General features: G+C 56.0%; 5 protein-coding genes across 5 annotated transcripts; 3 read left to right on the plus strand and 2 right to left on the minus strand.

Annotated features, from left to right (window-relative positions):
- Positions 1–2,251: 2,251 nt before the first annotated feature.
- On the minus strand, positions 2,252–5,006 carry LOC306956752 (uncharacterized protein; the record flags this gene model as incomplete). Its single annotated transcript, XM_079548034.1, is given in 9 exon segments — positions 2,252–2,580; positions 2,653–2,787; positions 2,916–2,956; positions 3,042–3,081; positions 3,152–3,202; positions 4,134–4,193; positions 4,262–4,336; positions 4,408–4,774; positions 4,776–5,006. Coding segments are annotated over 9 exon segments (1,329 nt in total).
- Positions 5,007–5,609: 603 nt separating this feature from the next.
- LOC306956805 (killer cell lectin-like receptor subfamily G member 1) lies at positions 5,610–7,446 on the plus strand (the record flags this gene model as incomplete). Its single annotated transcript, XM_079548105.1, has 6 exons — positions 5,610–5,658; positions 6,001–6,111; positions 6,524–6,601; positions 6,705–6,853; positions 7,024–7,127; positions 7,251–7,446. 6 exons carry the CDS (start codon positions 5,610–5,612, stop codon positions 7,444–7,446), a joined length of 687 nt encoding a protein of 228 aa, XP_079404231.1.
- Positions 7,447–8,228: 782 nt separating this feature from the next.
- On the plus strand, positions 8,229–11,057 carry LOC306956983 (B-cell differentiation antigen CD72-like; the record flags this gene model as incomplete). The annotated part of the gene is made up of 7 exons (XM_079548324.1): positions 8,229–8,313; positions 8,391–8,483; positions 8,586–8,675; positions 9,915–10,229; positions 10,326–10,474; positions 10,618–10,709; positions 10,913–11,057. The coding sequence occupies 7 exons, from the start codon at positions 8,229–8,231 to the stop codon at positions 11,055–11,057; spliced, it is 969 nt and encodes a 322-aa protein (XP_079404450.1).
- A 1,194-nt stretch (positions 11,058–12,251) lies between these two features.
- Positions 12,252–15,230, minus strand: LOC306957170 (B-cell differentiation antigen CD72-like; the record flags this gene model as incomplete). The annotated part of the gene is made up of 7 exons (XM_079548557.1): positions 12,252–12,399; positions 12,832–12,896; positions 13,002–13,150; positions 13,247–13,561; positions 14,784–14,873; positions 14,976–15,068; positions 15,146–15,230. 7 exons carry the CDS (start codon positions 15,228–15,230, stop codon positions 12,252–12,254), a joined length of 945 nt encoding a protein of 314 aa, XP_079404683.1.
- Positions 15,231–16,624: 1,394 nt separating this feature from the next.
- On the plus strand, positions 16,625–19,598 carry LOC306956984 (B-cell differentiation antigen CD72-like; the record flags this gene model as incomplete). The annotated part of the gene is made up of 7 exons (XM_079548325.1): positions 16,625–16,709; positions 16,788–16,883; positions 17,072–17,161; positions 17,571–17,885; positions 18,051–18,199; positions 18,876–19,027; positions 19,460–19,598. The coding sequence occupies 7 exons, from the start codon at positions 16,625–16,627 to the stop codon at positions 19,596–19,598; spliced, it is 1,026 nt and encodes a 341-aa protein (XP_079404451.1).
- Positions 19,599–20,835: the final 1,237 nt, after the last annotated feature.

The raw sequence follows: 20,835 nt of genomic DNA on the forward strand, positions 1-20,835 counted from the left end.
TCTCAGCGGAAGCTGTGTTAGAGAAATCACGCTGAATCTTTCTGTGTGAGCCTAAGTGTGTCTGCACCAAGGGAAATACTGCCGTTTATTCTTACTTCATATAAAGATGTTTCATCAACTTCAGGGCGAAAACCCAAGACATTGCATTTCTAAAGAGAGCATTTGGGTTGAACCAAAACCAACTCTTAACAAATGCAATTGAGAGATTTCTAGTCTGGTTTCCAGCACTGAGCCATGTGCTGCTCCAGCACATAAAATCTGCCAATTTCTGCCAATCCCCACTGACATGCTAACAGGAAAAAAGGGGAGAGGGGATGAGAGCACCTCAGAGCGCATGGTGGGACTGAGCATAGTGCTGTCACTGTGCCTGCCCTCACATCACCATGGGATGTGCTGAAGGATGTGGCATGGAGCAGGGTCACTTGAAGACACAGATGTCACTGCATCACCATGCACAGCACCACAACCCTCAGCCCCACATAGAATGCTGCTCCAGGAGTCAGCAAATCTCCTGCCAGCGCCATGCTGGAACCCAGACCAGCCTGTGGGAATTTCTGTTCTTATTAGCTGATGACAGCACTGCAGGCTCCCTGCAGGGCTCAGCAGACCAGAACGAGGTCCCAAAGCATGGCAGCCACGTGCCAGTATCCCAGCAGCGGGGGGCACGTCCTGGCCCAGAGGCAATGCTGTTGCAGTTGGTGCATGAAAGGTAGATGGAACAATTGGCAGCTCTCCCCGCTGCTGCAGGGTGGAGTGGCTTCCAGCTGTAAGCATGACCTGTCTTTTGTGGAAGAAAAGTGATTAAGGATGGGCTGAGCTTTCAGAACTCTGGCTCTGGGTGCCCATCTCACCTCTCCGTGCCCTTCTTACCCCATCCCATCTTCCCAAAATGTCCCATTGCCTGCAGCCCACGGTGTCCAGGCAAACGAACAGGGTGAGGTCTGCAGCGCAGGATCTCGTGCAGCAGGTACGGGACGAGTTAGGCGAGGTGGGGCTTTGGGCACGAAAATAACACTCCTGGCCCGCTCCTTGTATCCCAATTAGGGTGCCGGGTGGGGGGGGAGGGGGGGGGGCTCCCTCGCTGGGGGAATCCCCCTCCCGTGACGTCTTCAGAAATCCAGCCCCGCGCGCATCCAGCAGCCTGATTGGCTGCACCGAATTGGCTCCGCCCCCTCTGCGAGTGAGGCGGGCTCCGGCGTGACCACGCCTCCTTTATTCCTTCCTGATCTCCTATTGGCTGCTGAGCCGTCGCTCCGGCCCTGCGCACCCCGGGACACTCGCCTGCTGCCGCCCGGTGCTGCTCGGTGCTGCGCTCCGCTGGATCACTGCAGCATCCCACGGCAGTCCAGTGCAACCTCACTGCACCCAATGCGACCTCACTGCACCGTGCTGAACCCCAGTGCAACCTCATCGTGCCCCAACACTGCAGCATCTTTGCAACCTGCTACATCCTCTGCACTTCCTATCTGCAGCCCCACTGCATCTCGAGCCTTCTGCACCCCCACAACACCCCTCTAAGCCCTAGGCTTAGTGTTAGGATTACAGTTAGGGTAGCGCTGCATTGCACTGCACTGCATGTCATTGCAATCCACCGTATTGCATTTGGGTTAGGGTTAGGATTGAGCTTTGTTTCATTGTGTTGCATTGCACTGCATTGCATTGCTTTGGATTTTTTTGCATTTCGTTTAAGTTCATTAGACTACACTGCATTTCACTGCATTCTCACTGCCCCCAGCCTCCCACCACCCACACGTCACATGTCATCTCCTGCCAGGGAGATGTCCCTTCTCCATGCCGGGTGAGCCTGTGTGCCTCTGTGCCCTGGGGTGGTGGCTGCAGCCTGTTGGAAACAGAGACCAGAGCACAGAGCAGGGCTCGAGAGTGTCCCCATCGGGGGTGGCAGTGTCACGGAACCACGGCATGTGACGCAGGGAAGAGTGCCACTAGAGGTGATGGACTTCCCCAGCACGGCTCGCCCCCGCTGGGCTGGGAGCCAGGTGTTGGAGAGGTGACAGTGGCACCATCCAAGTTCCACCCATGGGTGCACATCGGCCCAGGGGAGTTTCTGGGAGGCTTTAAATAGAGCAGTTCCCCTTCCGCTCAACTCGAAACCTTGAGTACGGGGGAAAATAATTGGTCAATTGGCACTGCTGATACAAAAGCTATTTTTAATGTTACTAAAATCTGTGTCTTCTATAAACATCTAAAATCCCCAGAGCTCCTGTTATAAAGATTTGTGCCACAAGCACACTCACGGCAGGGTGCAGCCAGAGCCAGGAGATGCCTGGCACTCCTCTTTGGGATCTGGAGAAGCACAAGGTAGCCCAGAGAGCAGTGGCACTGGGGGGCTGCCCCCAAAAAGGGGAATGTGCGGAGCACCATGGCTGGTTGGGGCTTGTGGACGGAGCAGCAGCTGGTGCAAGGTCTCACCCACCTGCACCAGGCTGTGTGAGAGGAGGTGGAGGTGGGAGACGGTGTCGCTGGCGAGGCTCTCCAGCAGCGCCTGCTGCTGTCGCGACGTCTGCAGAATCTGCACCAGCAGCTGCTGCACACTCTGCAGCAGGCCGGCCACACCACAGCCTGCAGTGGGAAGGGGGTCAGGGGCAGTCCAGCCTCACTGTGCATCCACAGGGGTCTGCAGGCATGACCTACCTTGAGGGCTGGCGTCCGACACATCCTCACTGGCTGCTGTCTGCTCGCAGGGTCTGGGAGAGCCAGGGGCTGCAGTGGGCATTGACAGCACAATGTTCCCTTCTCCCGTCCCTAGGGATGTCTCAATGGGGAAACCTGCACCAGAGTTTGGCATGGGGGTTGCAGTGGGACTGTGTGGCCACTGAGTCCCCTGCTCAGCCCCAGCTGCCAGGGCTCAGACCCCTGCTCCAGCTTAGCACATAGTAGAGGGCACAAGTTCTTACCTGCCTTCTGCTCAGCACTTTCCTGCTTCAGGACAGTCTGGCTGCCTGCAGGGAGCAGATGCAAAGTGTCACCAAGGACTGTTTCTCCCTCCAGGATGCCTGAGCTCGGTGGCCAGGGGACAGTACTCACCCAGGATGGGAAGGAGAGGGATGCAGTGAGTGGTGTCTGCAATAAGAACTGCATCAGAGTCTGCTGGCAGGGTCGAGAGAGGGAACCAGGGCAGGGGAAGCCTTACTTGGGACAGATGTGGGGTCAGGCACTGCTCCAGCGATATGCTCCCCGCAGGCTGCAGAGAGAGAGCAGAGAGGAGACACAGGGTCTGTTGGGACCTGCTGGAAACAGCACCAGCCTGGGATCTGCCCTGCTGCACGGCCAGCCCGGCGTGCCCTAGCCACAGCTCCCCATCACCCTGTGGGGCCTCAAAGTGTCTCATGAGCTAGAAACAAAAGCAGGAGTCACTCACCCACCACTGCAATGCAGCCACCTCTGGGCTAGAAGGCAGCAACCGTGCAGCGGTGCACAGCCATGCTACGCAACAGATTAGGACTGGAAGTGAAGGAGAATCCCACATCCACTTGAAACTGCAGGGGGAATTTAGGGAGACAATGTAATTACCCAGTGCGGATGTTGGCTGGGTGCAGGGGTTCACTCTCCCCTGTTATTGGGGGTCTGGGGACAAAGCAGGCTGGGGCTCCTGTTTGGAGGAAGCTGTTTCACCCCAATGACTGCTGGCTCAGGGAACAGCAGCTGCTGCTTCCACCTGCCCACACAAACCAGGCATGCAGCCTGCATCACCTCAGTGCCAATCCCTGTGAGCACCCTTCAGGCTGCATGCAGGTGGAGATGCTCCCAGCTCTGGCCCTCGCCCTCAGTCCTATATTCTCTGAAGTTCTGCGTTTTTCCTGCAGCTAAAGGCAGGAGCTGCATATTCTGCAGTGCTGTACAGCTGCAAGAGCCTCCTGGGCTGCAGCAGGACCTCATCCCTGCCAGCTGCATGAGCAGCCAGTAGTCCCAAGGCTGGGTCACAGCTGGGGAACTCCTTGTGCCCCACATCCTCATGCTCCGGGGCCGTTCCCAAAACCTCTATCCATGCACATCCCTACCGACAAGTCCATCCTGGGTGCACCCCTAAGACCCCTCTTCCCATCATGCTGGCGCGGGCATGGGCTGGAGCCGTGGCCGTGCAGCCCGGTGTGATGGGACAGAGTGGTACTTACAGCTCTCCGGCTCATCCTTCACATGCCACAGCAGCGGAGACAGCAGCATGCCCTGGGAATCTGCAGAGAGGAGCTTCAGCAAACAGGAATTGAGGGTTCCCACAGCCCAATAGCCCCACTCTAGGTACCTGGTGGCACTGGTGAGGATGGAGAGCAGGTGGCAGGGACCGATCTGCGCCTCCTGGGAGGCAGCTTCCCCAGGTCTGGAAGAAGAGAAAAAGCTCTAGCTCTACCCTGGCTGTGCACCCATCCTTCCCACAGCCCCGGCACCCACCCAGCAGACGCCGCTCGCGGAAAACCGGTCGACCGGCAGCCTTCCAGATGCTCTTCATGGCTCGGTAGTGCGGAGGCAGACGGGGGGAGTGGAGTCCAGCTCTGCGTCGCGTCTCCCGCTCCGAGTGGAAAGCTTGCTTAAGTGCCTTCCACTTGGAGCGGCACTGGGCCACGCTACGGCTGTAGCCGGCCGCGGCCAGCCCGCGGGAGATCTGCTGCCACAGAGCCTCGTTGGGCCGAGAGGTGGAGGCCATCAGTAGGGCGGCCTCCCCCGAGCCCCCCACCAGCGCCAGCAGGCTGCCGACCTCCGCCTGCGTCCAGGCTCGCCCCCGGGGCATGGCGCGGGGGGAGGCCCCGGTCAGCGGGGGGCTGCACCGGGAGCCACGCTGGGGATGGGACCCACTGGGGACCACGCACCGAGGATGGCGGCGGGAGCCGCACCGGGAGCCGCACCTGGGTCCACCGGGAGCCACACTGCGAATTGCACCGGGAGCTGCCGGGAGACGCCGGGAGCAGCAAAGAGCATGTGCAGCCCCGGGAGGAGCCGCTGGGAAACGTAGTCCTGGCGCGGCGGGGCGTGCGCGTCCCTCGAGCATCCATCCCCCACTGATCTCCGCGCCGGCAGGGATCGGGGCTCCGGCGAGAAACTGGCAGAACCCTAATTCTAACCCTCACCCTAACCGTCAAACAGTAGCCCCAGCAGCTTCATCCAGCCCCGACCGCGCTGGGTAGCTCAGCCCCAGGGCACCGCGGGGATGCCCGTCGGGGCAGCCCTCAAGATGAGGGGGAGGGGAAGGAGCACCCCATCCCCCGGCTTTCCAGGGCTGAGACGCAGCTGCAGCCCCATGCAAAAGAGGTGGCAGAAACCATCTCTGCACACGCCCCCATCACCCTGCTGCTCGGGAGAGGGCCTCGTGTCCTGCTCTCAGAGGTTCCCCTCGCTTCCCAGAGCAGGCAGAGCAGCCTTGAGAGTATTTCACACCTCCAGCCCTCTCAGTCGGCGCTGCGGGTGCGGGGTTCCTTTGTCCCACGGTGCCAGCCTGCACCCCCTGGGGCTGTCACCCAGCTGGTGTCTCCGGGGACTTCACCAGGAAGTGACACTTTCCATTTCGTGTCACACTCGGCTGCCACAGAGGGAGGCTGGGGAAAGGGGTTGCTGCTCCCCCCCATAGCTGTGGGGCGCACAGCGAGAGAGAGGGAAGGATGGAAGGGGATGTCATGTATGCTGAGCTGCGCCTGCCCCCTGCACCAGGTAAGGGCACACTGCTCTCCATCCTTCTTGCCAGAAGCACCCCCACCCTTCCCTACTGCTCTCCTTTCCTGCAGATCCTCTTGCCCGATTCCCACACTGCGAACAGCCTGCTGGTGGAGCCGGGGGGCTGCACGCTGCTGCAGCCTGCTGCGTGGCACAGTGCACGTAGGCACCTGCTCTGCTGCCTTCCCTGTGCCATGTTTTCATTTCATGTCAACATTCTGTCATCTTTTGGGGACAGAGCATGAGGGAGGCCCCTGCCTGCAGTGACCAGATATTAGGGTATGATGGGGGGGTTCCCCATCGTTGTCACTCAGCCCCAAATGGCATTCCCTCTTTTAGCCCCTGTGCAGACGGCGAGGATGTCCTGGCACTGGACAGCCGTCGGCCTTGGAGCCCTGTCCCTGCTGCTCCTACTGGCACAGATCATCCTCGTTGGATTGAGCTTCCACTGTGAGTGCCTCTGTGTCCCCCTCTCTGCCTAGGGGCTTGGAGTCGTGGTTGGTACCATGGTTCTGTGTGCACCTCCTGCTTGCTCTGTGTGTCTTCCTGCATGGGACAGAGGGAGCTGCAGGTCTGTGGGCTCTGGGGCAAAAAATAAAAGATGAAGGTAAACCACCTTCATTTGCTGGAGAGAAAGGCAGGAGGGTATGGGACAGTGTGGGCTTGGGGATGACACCAGAACATCTTGCTCTGTCACCTGATGGTGGTGTGAAGACAAGATGAGATGCTGAAACCAAAAGGCAGAAACACTTTCTCCAAAAGCCAGCTGTGTGACCCGTTTCCAGCTGCAGCAATGTTGACCAGCTTGGAAGGCATGTCAACAAAAATTGGAGATGCTACTGTGCTCTCTCCTCTTTTGCAGATTTAGCCCGACAGGCGAGCTGCTGCCATGGTCCCCAGTGCATGGAGAACCTCAACTCTGGGCTACAGGCTTTGCAAGGTAGGAGAAAGGCGAGTTTGGGGTCCTCTCTGCAGGGTTGGTGGCACCCTGTCTGTCTTCTGACACTTCAGTGCCACCCACCACAGGCTGTGTTTGTACACAGGGAGCTGCCAGTTCTGCCCAGTTGGCTGGCTGTGGCATGCAGGGCACTGCTATTACTTCTCCTCAGCCAAAAGGAGCTGGGAGCAGAGCAAGGAGGACTGCTGCTCTAGGGGAGCACAGCTGGCCATCATCCAAGCCAACAGCACACTGGTGAGTACTCGGTTGGCTGCTCCAATCTCACCATGGTCATTGGATGACATCAGTGTCTCCCAGTGATCTTCCAGTGCCTAAAATCCAGCTGGGATCTGGATGCTGTGCCAGAGCCAAGTGGCTGCAGCCGGGTGTCCCTGAGGAACTCATGCCTATCTCCTCCTGTGCAGGCTTTCCTGACACACGTGTCCCATATGGATGTCTTCCATGTGGGCCTGAAGCGGAGCCTTTCTGGGTTTGAATGGAAATGGCTGGATGGCACTGTGCTGAAGAGGTAAGTGCTGCAAGAGGTTGGAGAGGTAATGGAGGGGACAGCCAGCCTGCAGGCAGGGATGCGCTCCCTGGCTCAGCCCCCTGCCTCTCATTCTTCCTATCTCTTCCCACTCCCTCCAAACAGGCTCTTCCGAATCCAACGCTCCACCAGCTCCTTCCTGGCCTGTGGCAGAGTGTCGGGATCAGGGCTGTCTGGTGGTGACTGTAGGGAAGCCCATGGCTGGGTATGCGAGAAAAGTGCAGTCAACCTGCAGTGGCTGCAGTCCTCACCACCTGCTTTCCTCTGGGGAAACACCACCTATACTTGTGCAGGGCCCTGATGACCATGGGGACAGCCAGTGCCCAGCACCCACCCCTGCCTGCCATGTACCCAGGGCACTGACTCTGTATTCACAGCTGTTCATCCCTCTCCTTTGTTTATTGCACGTTGCTAATAAACTTTGACACTCACACTCTGGATAGCGTTGGGGTTTAGGATTGGGATTCAGAGCTAGCATGGCTCCAAATGTCCCCATGCCTGGTGGGAGGTGGAACAGGTCCTCTGTGGACTGGGGCAGATGCTCTTATGTCCATCCTCCCCATGTGGGAGCAGACAAGCAGCTCAGCAAGGGCATTCCTGGGTGCTCCCCATGCTGGCTGCTACCCAAACATGGAACTGGTGATGCAATGGGGAAGAGAACATGGGGGAAAGCAAGATCCCTCTGTGGCCAAGGCTATGGGGCTCCTGGTGCCGCACAATAGTGGTGTGGTTTAACTCCACAGGCAACTCAGCAACTCACAATGCTTTGCTCACTCCCACCCTCCAGAGGGAAAACAGTCTGACCTCCCTTCCAGTCTGAGCCATTCTCTTTTCTATGATTCTATGATGTGATGCTGAACAAGGCAGAGAGTGCTGTGCAGGAACAGAGCAGGGCTTTTGCCCTCCGCACAGGATCAGCATTGGAAAGGAAACCACATTTTGCAAATCAGTCAATTACTTCTGCTTTCCTGTAAATCAAGAACTTTCCCCACCCTACACATGATCATAAGTTACCATCTGACTGAAGTGAGTAGAAGTCAAAGTTGCTGGCCTGTTCCTGTCTGGGGCAGAGCCACCAGCCCCATGGCCCAGAGCGTGCTCTACGCTGACCTGAGATTCATCAAGGGGCCAGGGGGCCATGGCACAACCAGCCAGGCGCTGGAGGCAGGTAAGAGTCATGGGGACCTCACACCTCCCCACATGGCCAGCATCATCACCCATCGCTGCCCGCCCTTCCTCCCACAGCCAGCATGGACGACACAGACAGCCCCTATGAGAACGTTGTTCTGGGATCAACACCTGTGGGGACAGCAGGGGAAGGGACCCAGCACAGCCCAGGTAAGTGTCCGGAGGGGGACAGGGATGGGGATGGGGATGGGGACAGGGGCCCCGCTGCCCCCAGCAGTGTGGGTGACTCGTGGCTGCTGGTGTGTCTTGCAGGGCACTGGTCCCGGCGGTGCTGTGTCCCTGCGGGGCTTCTGGCAGTCAGCCTGCTGCTGTTGGTGGCCCTGGTGACCCTGGGGACCTGCTGTGAGTGTGGACGGCATGGCTGGGGAGGGAGTGGTGAGGCAGGATGGGGGCCAGAAGGAGCTCAGGGCTGGGGTGGTGCAGCTTCTCACTGGGCTGCCCCGTGCTGCCTGCACTGCATGTGCTGCCTGCATCTTGCAGTACTGCCTGCACTGGGAGTGCTGCCTGCATCTTCCAGTACTGCCTGCCTCTTCCAGAACTGCCTGCACTGCATGTGCTGCCTGTGTTAGCCTCCCATGGATTACTATTGCTTCCTATTGCTTCCCAGTACCTCCCACTGTCTCCCATCACTTTTTGTTGCATTCCATTCATTCCCATTGCCTCTCACTTCTTTCTTCTACCTCCATTTTCCTCCCTCTTATCTCCTGTTAATTTCCATTGCCTTCCATTGGTTGCCATAACTTTTCAGTTGCCTCCTATTTCTCCCCACAGACTCCCATTGACTCTGCTTTCCCATTGACTTTGCTTTCCCATTGACTTCTCACTGTTTCCCATTGCATATCGTCACCTTCCACTGGTTTCCATTGCTTCCCATTGCTTGCCAATTGCTAAATCAGTACCCTCTACCTTTCAGCTCTCTTCTGTGTCCTTTCTACTGCCTCTTATTGGCTCCCATTTTTTCCTATTGCCTCCCATTGCCTTCCATTGCCTTCCCATTACTTCTCACTTCTTTCCATTTAAGTCCTTTGTTCTCTGTTGCTTACCATTCCCCTCCACTTCGCTTCCCATTACCTACTCACTGCCTTCTATTGATTTCCACCATCTTCCATTATTTCCATCACCTCCCATTGCCTTCTAGTTTTCTTCCTCATGTCTCCCAATGTGTGTTGCCTTATGTTAACCACTGTTGGCTGCTCCCTGCCTTCCATTGTTCCATGTTGATTCCCACCACATTCTCACTGACTTTCTCCCACTCTCTCCCACTGCCTTCCTCCACCTCTCATTTATTCTCATTGAATCCCAGTGCATTACCATTGACATACTACTCTTTTCTACTGCCTTACTTTTGTCAATCATTGATTTCTACTGCCACCCATTGCTTTCTAGTTGACTTCCCCTTGCTTCCCACTGCCTTCCCATTACATGCCATCAATTCTCATGACTGTCCAAATGAATTCCCTTTGCCTTCCCCCACCTTGACTCGCCTGTATTGCCCTGCCTGCCCCACTCCCGGCCATGACCCACACCCCCTACTCAGGCTGCCCCATCCCCATGCTCCAGCTCACTTTGTCCCATCCACAGACTGGCAGGTGAACCACCAGCTGCAGAACGTATCCAGGGAGCAGGCCACTGAGCGTGGCCACTTCTCACAGGAGGCACAGGTGTGGAAGCAGAGCCTGAGGCAGACACAGCAGGAGCTGGCATGGGTGCAAGAGGAGCTGCAGCAAGCATGGCAGGCGGCCCACCGCAGTCAGCAGGAGCTGGCCAGGCAGGATGTCGAGCTGGTGCGTGTCTCAGGGGCCCTGAATGCAACCCAGAAGGAGCTACAGGACGTGCAGGGGAAGCTCAGTGCCATCGAGCAAGCAGCGAGCAGCCTGCGTGTCTGCCTGAATGCAGGTATGGGCACAGTGCAGTGGGGAGGGGGCAGTGCCTGAGGGGTGCGGGGCCCACGTCTGCAGGCGGCCAGCAGCTGAGCTGTGCTGCTGTCTCCAGACTGCTGCCCCTCGGGCTGGCTGCTCTACCGTGGCAAGTGTCTCTTCATCTCGGCGGTGAAGAAGAGCTGGTGGGACAGCCATAGGGATTGTGTGAAGAAGTCTTCCCATCTGCTGATCCAAGATGAATGGGAGTCGTGGATGCTGCCGGTAAGTATGGGGGCTGCAGCTCCACAGCGGGATGCCCCCTATTGCCTGCTGCCACCACCCTGGCATACGGGCTGCTGGGAACACAGGTGGTCCCAGTGCTCCTGGCCACTGAACATTGGGCTTGACAGATTCTTTTCCCACAGCAGTTTTTGCAAACAGGTGGTGCCAGGTACTGGATTGGAGGAAGATACTGGCCATCAGATACTCAGAAGCTGAATAAGAAGCCACATAACATGTAAGTCAGTAACGTCCCTCTTGGCCAGCCAGGGTTAGATGTACCACACCCTGCCTGGCTCTGTCCCTGACCAAGGAAGGATGTTCTGGTGGGAACAACTCTGGCTCTTCTGCTTTGCTGAAAGGACCTAGTGGCAGACAGCAGGCTGGGGACATCACCAAATATGTCACCCTGTAACCTCTCACCTGCTTCTTCAATTCTAGGGGAGAGCTTACTTACTGTGTAGCAATGGCCTACGGGATGATAGACCAGAAAAACTGCAGAGAGAATTATGCATGGATCTGTGAGCAAGCCCCAAATATGAGCGGCGTATCAGAGAGCATCTTTTCTCTGCTTGCCAAAGAGTGACTCTGGCACTCCTCCATTACAGGACTTGGAGACAGAAGCTATGGATACAAAAGGAAGACAGCCTTCCGGTTGTGCATGGCACCGTGCTTGTGGCTTGACATGGTCTGGGGAGGTAGATGGGGAAAGAGAGTGTTTTAAAACTTGCCTGTCTGTTTCTCACACTCACGCCCATTCTTGATACTTGACAATAAATTCAGGGTCTTCAGCAATTAATTCAAACTCTTCACAACCTGACATTCTGTTTGGGGAAGGTTGGTTTGTTCCTGGCAGCTGGAGCCTCAAAGCAGAGTCTCAACATCATACAAGCCTTGAGGAGATACACTGTACCCTGCTAGAGTTGATAGGTGCCCTAGCAAGGTAAAAATGCTGATTAGAAACTCAGTCAGCAGCCACGTTCTTCGTAAATAAGTTCCTGGCCATATATGGACCTGGCTTATGTAACACATGACTTTCTGGGTAACACTTTCCTGTACCTCAATACCACCAAAGACATCCTTGAAAGAACCTCATATTAACACAGAACACGTGTAGTTGGCTTTTCAACTTGTCTCTTGGGTTGGTGATTTCATTCCTGGATCTTGATGACATGCTCGCAGTGCTCTGCCCTCTGGTCATGGCTCTCAGCCATGCCATACTGAGCTCTGCTCACAACCTCTGCAAGGCAGTCAATAAATCACCTCTTACACATTTTGAAGATGGCTATAATGGCCCCATTGGTGTTCCTAACCTGTCTGCCTTCACTTCACCCCAAACCACCCCCACTGACCATGTTCCTCATTGCAACATCTCCATGGTCCTTGGCTGCCCACAGAGACCGTGAATCCACCAGCTTCCTGGGCAGCCTGTGCCGGTGCATCACAATTCTTGTGGAGAAGAAATTTTTTCTTGTATCCAACCTGAATACCCCACAGATCCAACATGACATCACCATGAAAGACTGGCTATGGGACAAGGGGACATGTGCGCAGATCAAGGAGCAGGAAAATGTTGGTAAAAGTGTCCGCATGCATGTGAGAGAGGGGAATGAGGTCTATTTTTCATAAGCCTTGCTTTAAAATACAGGCAGTTCTCCAGAACATTTTCTCCGTGCTTTGCCACATGTTGGAAAGAATGCATATACAGCACTAGGATATTTCTATGGGCAGCCCAGCTGCTGTTCCCCAGGCCTGTAATATGGAGGGGCTGGCAGCAGGGTCAGTCCTCTGTCAGGAGAGGAGTGAGGCTCTCGGTCACGCTGCTCAGCTTTGGGGGCTGCTCACAGATCCATGGGTAAAACTTCCAGCATGGTAAGCTCTGCATTTTCCCGGCTACTAACAGTGCACAATTTTCACTGTAATCATACCTAGGAGACAGGACACATGTCAGAGAAGCAGGGACAGCATACACCGCCTGCACACAACCTCAAGTTCCTGCACTGAGGATACAGTGAAAGAAGAGTCTCCTTCCCATTTAACCCATAACCCATAACCCTTCCGATAGTGGTTTTCCCTGACCAAGTCCATCCTACTACCAAGTGGACAAGCTTATGGATGGCACTGAACCATACACTAGGATATGATGCTGAATCTGAGCATCGCTACCTGGAGAGTGTGGTGCTGTGCCCTACGAGTGGGCTCTGACTATAGCTGTTTGGAGCACCACTCTAAGGAGGAGCTCATGAGTTGAAAAGACACATCAGGGGTATGGGAAATAGGGTAACCTGCACTTCCAATGATTGGGCCAGGGACTGCTAGATATACATGCAAAACAGCTTGCAGTCTCATACACAACTAACCTCTTTGCACTGTAAAACTCTTCTCTCTTGATCCAGTATATGGCACTGTTCGCTTGGAGAAAATTCTGTGAGGAAAGAACACGTTGAGTGCCTCCACCGTGCCTGGTAGTCAGGAGTGCTGGGACAGCCTAGGGGGCATCCCGCTGTGGAGCTGCAGCCCCCATACTTACCGGCAGCATCCACGACTCCCATTCATCTTGGATCAGCAGATGGGAAGACTTCTTCACACAATCCCTATGGCTGTCCCACCAGCTCTTCTTCACCGCCGAGATGAAGAGACACTTGCCACGGTAGAGCAGCCAGCCCGAGGGGCAGCAGTCTGGAGACAGCAGCACAGCTCAGCTGCTGGCTGCCTGCAGACGTGGGCCCCGCACCCCTCAGGCACTGCCCCCTCCCCACTGCACTGTGCCCATACCTGCATTCAGGCAGACACGCAGGCTGCTCGCTGCTTGCTCGATGGCACTGAGCTTCCCCTGCACGTCCTGTAGCTCCTTCTGGGTTGCATTCAGGGCCCCTGAGACACGCACCAGCTCGACATCCTGCCTGGCCAGCTCCTGCTGACTGCGGTGGGCCGCCTGCCATGCTTGCTGCAGCTCCTCTTGCACCCATGCCAGCTCCTGCTGTGTCTGCCTCAGGCTCTGCTTCCACACCTGTGCCTCCTGTGAGAAGTGGCCGCGCTCAGTGGCCTGCTCCCTGGATACGTTCTGCAGCTGGTGGTTCACCTGCCAGTCTGTGGATGGGACAAAGTGAGCTGGAGCATGGGGATGGGGCAGCCTGAGTAGGGGGTGTGGGTCATGGCCGGGAGTGGGGCAGGCAGGGCAATACAGGCGAGTCAAGGTGGGGGAAGGCAAAGGGAATTCATTTGGACAGTCATGAGAATTGATGGCATGTAATGGGAAGGCAGTGGGAAGCAAGGGGAAGTCAACTAGAAAGCAATGGGTGGCAGTAGAAATCAATGATTGACAAAAGTAAGGCAGTAGAAAAGAGTAGTATGTCAATGGTAATGCACTGGGATTCAATGAGAATAAATGAGAGGTGGAGGAAGGCAGTGGGAGAGAGTGGGAGAAAGTCAATGAGAATGTGGTGGGAATCAACATGGAACAATGGAAGGCAGGGAGCAGCCAACAGTGGTTAACATAAGGCAACACACATTGGGAGACATGAGGAAGAAAACTAGAAGGCAATGGGAGGTGATGGAAATAATGGAAGATGGTGGAAATCAATAGAAGGCAGTGAGTAGGTAATGGGAAGCGAAGTGGAGGGGAATGGTAAGCAACAGAGAACAAAGGACTTAAATGGAAAGAAGTGAGAAGTAATGGGAAGGCAATGGAAGGCAATGGGAGGCAATAGGAAAAAATGGGAGCCAATAAGAGGCAGTAGAAAGGACACAGAAGAGAGCTGAAAGGTAGAGGGTACTGATTTAGCAATTGGCAAGCAATGGGAAGCAATGGAAACCAGTGGAAGGTGACGATATGCAATGGGAAACAGTGAGAAGTCAATGGGAAAGCAAAGTCAATGGGAGTCTGTGGGGAGAAATAGGAGGCAACTGAAAAGTTATGGCAACCAATGGAAGGCAATGGAAATTAACAGGAGATAAGAGGGAGGAAAATGGAGGTAGAAGAAAGAAGTGAGAGGCAATGGGAATGAATGGAATGCAACAAAAAGTGATGGGAGACAGTGGGAGGTACTGGGAAGCAATAGGAAGCAATAGTAATCCATGGGAGGCTAACACAGGCAGCACATGCAGTGCAGGCAGTTCTGGAAGAGGCAGGCAGTACTGGAAGATGCAGGCAGCACTCCCAGTGCAGGCAGTACTGCAAGATGCAGGCAGCACATGCAGTGCAGGCAGCACGGGGCAGCCCAGTGAGAAGCTGCACCACCCCAGCCCTGAGCTCCTTCTGGCCCCCATCCTGCCTCACCACTCCCTCCCCAGCCATGCCGTCCACACTCACAGCAGGTCCCCAGGGTCACCAGGGCCACCAACAGCAGCAGGCTGACTGCCAGAAGCCCCGCAGGGACACAGCACCGCCGGGACCAGTGCCCTGCAAGACACACCAGCAGCCACGAGTCACCCACACTGCTGGGGGCAGCGGGGCCCCTGTCCCCATCCCCATCCCCATCCCTGTCCCCCTCCGGACACTTACCTGGGCTGTGCTGGGTCCCTTCCCCTGCTGTCCCCACAGGTGTTGATCCCAGAACAACGTTCTCATAGGGGCTGTCTGTGTCGTCCATGCTGGCTGTGGGAGGAAGGGCGGGCAGCGATGGGTGATGATGCTGGCCATGTGGGGAGGTGTGAGGTCCCCATGACTCTTACCTGCCTCCAGCGCCTGGCTGGTTGTGCCATGGCCCCCTGGTCCCTTGACAAATCTCAGGTCGGCGTAGAGCACGCTCTGGGCCATGGGGCTGCTGGTGGCTCTGTCCTGTGCTGTCCCTGCTGCAGCCACCTGTTGCAGGGTGCAAAGGGGAAGTGAGGCGGTGTTTGCAGAGAGCTGACACTGTGTGGCTGTGGAGGAAACAACAAGTCACAGGGACCTGTACTTTGTCATTGGCCCTGCAATGCCAGAACTTCCCCTCCCACACCAGAGAACTGTCACGGTCCCCTGGATTTGTTGTCATTTTGAGCCAAGCCATGAAGTGCAGCAGGGTGAGGGCAGAGACTCACTTCTTGCGTTGGAGTGAGGGTGAGAAAAGGTTTACTGCACAGGGCTGATCCTGCCCCATGTGGACATGGCCCCTTGCTGGGCTCTGTGGTAGGATCCGATAACTGTAATGAGTGGAAGCATTTTTCTTTCTATCCTTAAAAGGGATTTCCACACTGCATGTAGAATTTGCGTATCTCATGACATCCAGGGACTCCCCAGGAAGAGTAGTGCTGGTGGCTCTCATTGTCCTGTTCCGACCAGCATTTCTCTCCATCTACCACTGGACACCACTCTCCTCTCTGCCAACAATGTGAGCAGGACATTTGGCCCAGGTCCTGAAGGGTCGTAATAAGTAGTCCCATTGCTGTCCCTTCAGAATCATAGGAATCATCTAGCCAAATGCTAATCCATCCCCACCATGCTCACTGACCACGTCCTTCAGTACAACATCTCCACATTTCTTGGACCTCCACCCCTCTGGGAAACCTCACTACCCTCCCTGTGAATACATTTTTCCTGATATCCAATCTGGCCCTCTTTCATGCACCCCATCCCACCACTCTCATGGTGGCAGGCAGGAGAGTGGGACAGGTGGCACTTTCCTTGGAAAATGTCACTCAGGTCCCCAGCCATCACTATGTCCTCCCTGGGCACGGGTCACCCCATGCACAGCAGGATGTGCTCCATCTTCATGGCGACGGGGTGGGAGCTAACGAAACTTCGTCTTTGCACATTGTGGTGGGAGGAGATCCATATTCCCTGATGCACGAAGGGAAAATGCACACCATGAGCACCTTCAGTCCCCCGTGGAGCATTCCTGGCACTCCTGTGCGCAGCTCTGCTTTGGTCCTTCCCAGCCTTCGGGTGCAGCCCTGCTGTGTCTGTACTCACACCCTGGGCTGCCCGATATTGTCATGTGCCCAGGGGACTGTGAGCTCTCGGAGTGTGGGAGGGGATGTGCTGGTGGTGCTGGGCCAATGGCAGGGTGCTGGTCCCCACGGCTGTGCCTCGCTGGTCCCATCTGCTGTGGTTCAGAGCCAAGTTCTGCTTCTGTAAGAGCCAGCCTCACTTCTCTTTTGTACACCAAGCCAGGGTGCAAAGACCACCCCAGAGAGTTGGGTGGAAGACAGCAGGACTCAGGGCTTGTCTGCATGGCCCAGGGAGTGCTCTACACTGACCTGAGGTTTGCCAAAGGGCCAAGGGGCCGTGGCACAGCCAGCCAGCCACTGGAAGCAGGTAAGAACCATGGGATCCTCACATCTCCCCATATGGCCAACATCATCACCTCATTGCTGTCCGACCTTCCTCCTACAGCCCTTGGTATGGATGAGGCTGAGAGTCCCCACGAGAACATCACACCAGAGCTGATGCCTGTGGGGACAGCAGGGGAAGGGGCCTGGCACAGTCCAGGTAAGTGCCTGGTTGGGATGGGGATGTGGGAGGTCATGATGTGGGCAGTGCGTGTTGCTTCAGGGCACTTCCCATTCTCTCCTTGGAGAGAGGAAGAGCCCACACTGTGCCACCACGTTGCCACCATGCTGTCTGGGGCTGCCCAAGAAGTGACAGAGGGTGACGGATGGCCACTTGGTGTCTTGCAGGGTGCTGTTCCAGCCGGCGCTGTGTCCCTGTGGGGCTGGTGGCTGTCAGTCTACTGCTGCTGGTGGCCGCCATGGTGCTAGGGGCCTGCTGTGAGTGAGGACAGGTGGCACTGGGATATGGGGACAAGAGAGTGGTGAGGTAGGGGTGGGTGCCACAGACTATGCTCAAGAGCATGGAAGTAGGTTTGTCTGTCCCAGTTGCTCCAAGCTGCAACTTGTCCCTCGCACATCATGGGTATTTCCATTGGCTGCCATCAACCATACTCCTCGCTAGACTCCTCTTTCCTGCTCTCCTGCCCTGATCCTGCCCCAGCCTGCTCTGCTCCTACTCCAGCCCACCCTGCCAGATCCTGCCCAACTCAGTCCACATACTTCCCAGTCCTCCCCATCCATTCCCACTCTGCGGTCGCCCACTGCTCCGCTTGCCCCATGCCGAGCCCTTTGCCTTCCACCCAGGCTGCCCCATCCCCATGTCCCAGCTCACCCTCCCTGTTCCCAGACTGGCAGGTGACTCGCCAGCTACAGGACACATCCCTGGAGCAGGTGGCCGAGCGCGGCCGCTTCTCACAGGAGGTGCGGATGCGGGACCAGAGCCTGGAGCAGATGCGACAGGAGCTGGCACAAGTGCGAGAGGAGCTGCAGCAAGCATGGCAACAGGGCAACAATAGCCAGCAGGAGCTGGGCAGATGGGAGGCCGAGCTGGCGCATGTCTCAGGGGCCCTGGCTGCAACCCAGAAGGAGCTGAACAGCGTGCAGGGAAGGCTGAATGCTAGTGAGAGCACCGTGACCCTACTGCGCTCCTGCACGGCTATAGGTATGGCCATAGGGCAGCCCCAGCATGCCTGTAGTATTGAAGTGTGGATGGTGGCTTTTCGGCCATGGGGTGGAGATGGGACGATCGAAAGGCTGAAGCTCTGCAGGAGATGGGGTTCTGCAGACGCCAGTGAGTGCCTGAGCTGATCTGTGCCCCTGTCTCTAGACTGCTGCCCCTCAGGCTGGCTGCTGTACCGGGGAAAGTGCCTCTTCATCTCAACGGACAAGAAGACGTGGGATGACAGCAGGGCAGAGTGCGAGGAGCAATACTCTCAGCTCCTGATCACCAAATCCTGGAGTCGCTGGACTGTGCCGGTAGGGAGTGAGAGCTGAGTGCCAGGGCATTGCAAAGCTGGGGGCATCCAACAACAAGGGGGCAGCACAAGAAGGATGTGGAACTCTCGGATGGGTCCAGAGGAGGGCCACTAAGATGATCAGAGGGCTGGAGCACCTCTCGTATGGAGAAAGGCTGAGAGAACTGGGCTTGTTCAGCTTGGAGAAAAGAAGGCTCCAGGGAGACCTTGTTGTGGCCGTACAATATTTAAAAGGAGAGTATAAACAGGAGGAGAAACGGCTGTTTACAAGGGTGGATAGTGATAAGACAAGGAAGAATGGTTTTAAACTAAGACAGGAGGTTTAGGTTGGATATTAGGAGGAAGTTCTTCACTCAGAGGGTGGTGGCGCACTGGAACAGGTTGCCCAAGGAGGCTGTGGATGCCCCATCCCTGCAGGCATTCAAGGCCAGGCTGGATGTGGCACTGGGCAGCCTGGTCTTGTGGTTGGTGACCCTGCACATAGCAGGGGGGTTGAAACTTGATGGTCGTTGTGGTCCATTTCAACCCAGGCCGTTCTATGATTCTCTGAGTCTATGATTCTATGATTCCTGGAGCTGGTGTGGGGCTGGGATTGCTCGAGTTCTGCGGGAAGATAAAGGCTCTGCAGCCTCTAAATCCCATGGAAGTGTCAAAAGGCCCTTTTGCCCCTTCTCCAGAGCTTCCTGAAGAATGCAGACATCGCGTACTGGATCGGGCTGCAGAAGAGCAAGTACCCCTGGTACGAATATGACTGGCTGGAGGAAGAAGAGCCAGACAGTGAAGGGCTGACAGACGCCTGGTTCTGGGTGGACGGCTCGCTTTATGAGAGGTACCCCGTGCTCACATCCCCCCTCCTCTGGTGAGGCTTGATGAAACACTTTACATCCCTTCAGTATGTGTGAGTGCTGGGCGGAGACGCTCAGAGCCCATGCAGCGGGAAAGCTGAACCTTGTGCCCATAGGATGTGGAGAGAAGGGACGAAGGAACCCGCACATTTTAGTGGGGTCTAAGCAAAATGGTTGAGCCCCGTCCCTATCTCCCACACACCACCGTCATCCATCGCTCCCTCCCCATCACGTGTGCCACCAGCCTGGCTCACATCTGCTTCCTCTTGTGGTGTCTGAAACTAGCGAGGAGGAACAGCCCCGTCTGCTGAGCCCCTGCCTGCCCTTGTACTCCGAGCACATCGGGAGCACCTCTGGGGCGAGATGCTGCCGGTGTGGGGCAGCCCCGCAGGTGCTCCTGGTATGTCCCCATGCAGACCTTGGCAGCCAAAGTCCAACGGGTCATGTGCCGTCATCAGCCGTGGGAACATCAAACCGGCGCAGTGTGAGGGGCCAGACGACCTGCACCTCTGGATCTGCGAGAAGGCAGCAGGGCCCAGCTCCCCGTTCATGTGACGAGAGCAGTGACACGGCCGGCTCACCCCATGGTGCGCAAGGAAGGCAGCAAAGGGGAAAGATGGGGAAAACCCCATCCCAGCCCCACTCAGCACATCCTTCCCTTTCAGCGCCCGCATCCTCTCTGCTTCAGCTTTCACGCAGCACACGAGCCCAAGGATGGAGCTACCGCCGGAGTTGGCATTTGGGTGTTATTACTGATTAGAGTAGAGCAGTGACCTTTAGGTGGCACCGTGTGGCCATGCACTTCCAAAGCAGCATCCTGCGCCAGACATTTTGCAAGACAAATCATTGGGAATTTAAATAGCTGCCACGCACGTGCAGAATAGCCCCGGTTTATGCTCAGCCTGGCGAGAGCAGAGGAAGTTGTGTTCTATTACGGGGTTGCGCGTTCCATATTTAGTTGATTAATTGGTATGTAAATCTCTTTGCTTGAAGAGCACAAGGCTGTTAAAGGCATTTTAGAGGTGCAACGGTGTTGCTCCACGTTGTCCGCTGGCTGACCCCATATTGTAGCAAATAAACAGACAAAGCTTGTCTGCTGCTTGCTTTCTTCTTTACTGCTAAGACAAAGACTCCACAATGCAAATCCAATGATCATAGAATCATAGAATCATTAAGGATGGAAAAGACCACTAAGATCATTTCACACAAATGTCAGCCCATCCCACCATGCCCACTGAACGTGTCAAAAAACTACCATACCATAAATGGGAACTGCCCAAACTACAAACCGTTATTTCTCTGAAGCTAACAACTGAGTTGGCCACTTCGGTGACACTGAACCAAAGCTGCCCCAATGGGGCACAGTCAGATCAAGTCCCTGTCACCCCCAGGCCAGGGCTCCCCATCCCGCTCAATGTGTACCCCAAGAGACACAAGCATCAGCCCAACTTGCTGGGACATTCAGTTTTTATTGAACACCTTAAATAAGCTGGTTATATATTACTAGCTATTATCATTATTAATAATAAAAAAAAAACCACAACAGTTCTGCATTCACCAGTGCGTTGTGCGGGAGGGAGGAAAGCCGGCTCCCACTCCTGTCCCTCCCTTATCCCCTGGCCACTCAAGAGATGCTGGGGGCTGCAGGGTGCCCTCAGCTTGGGGTGAGCAATGTGGATGAGTTCCTGGTGCTAGGCAGGACAGCACACATTTGCTGGGGGCTCAGTGCCCAAAGACCCCCAGTGCTAGCCCCTCCCCGGACACCTGTATACCACGGTGTTTCACTGTGTCA

The sequence above is a fragment of the Tetrao urogallus genome, assembly GCF_951394365.1.
Source record: "Tetrao urogallus genome assembly, chromosome: Z".
Taxonomy (NCBI): Eukaryota; Metazoa; Chordata; class Aves; order Galliformes; family Phasianidae; genus Tetrao; species Tetrao urogallus.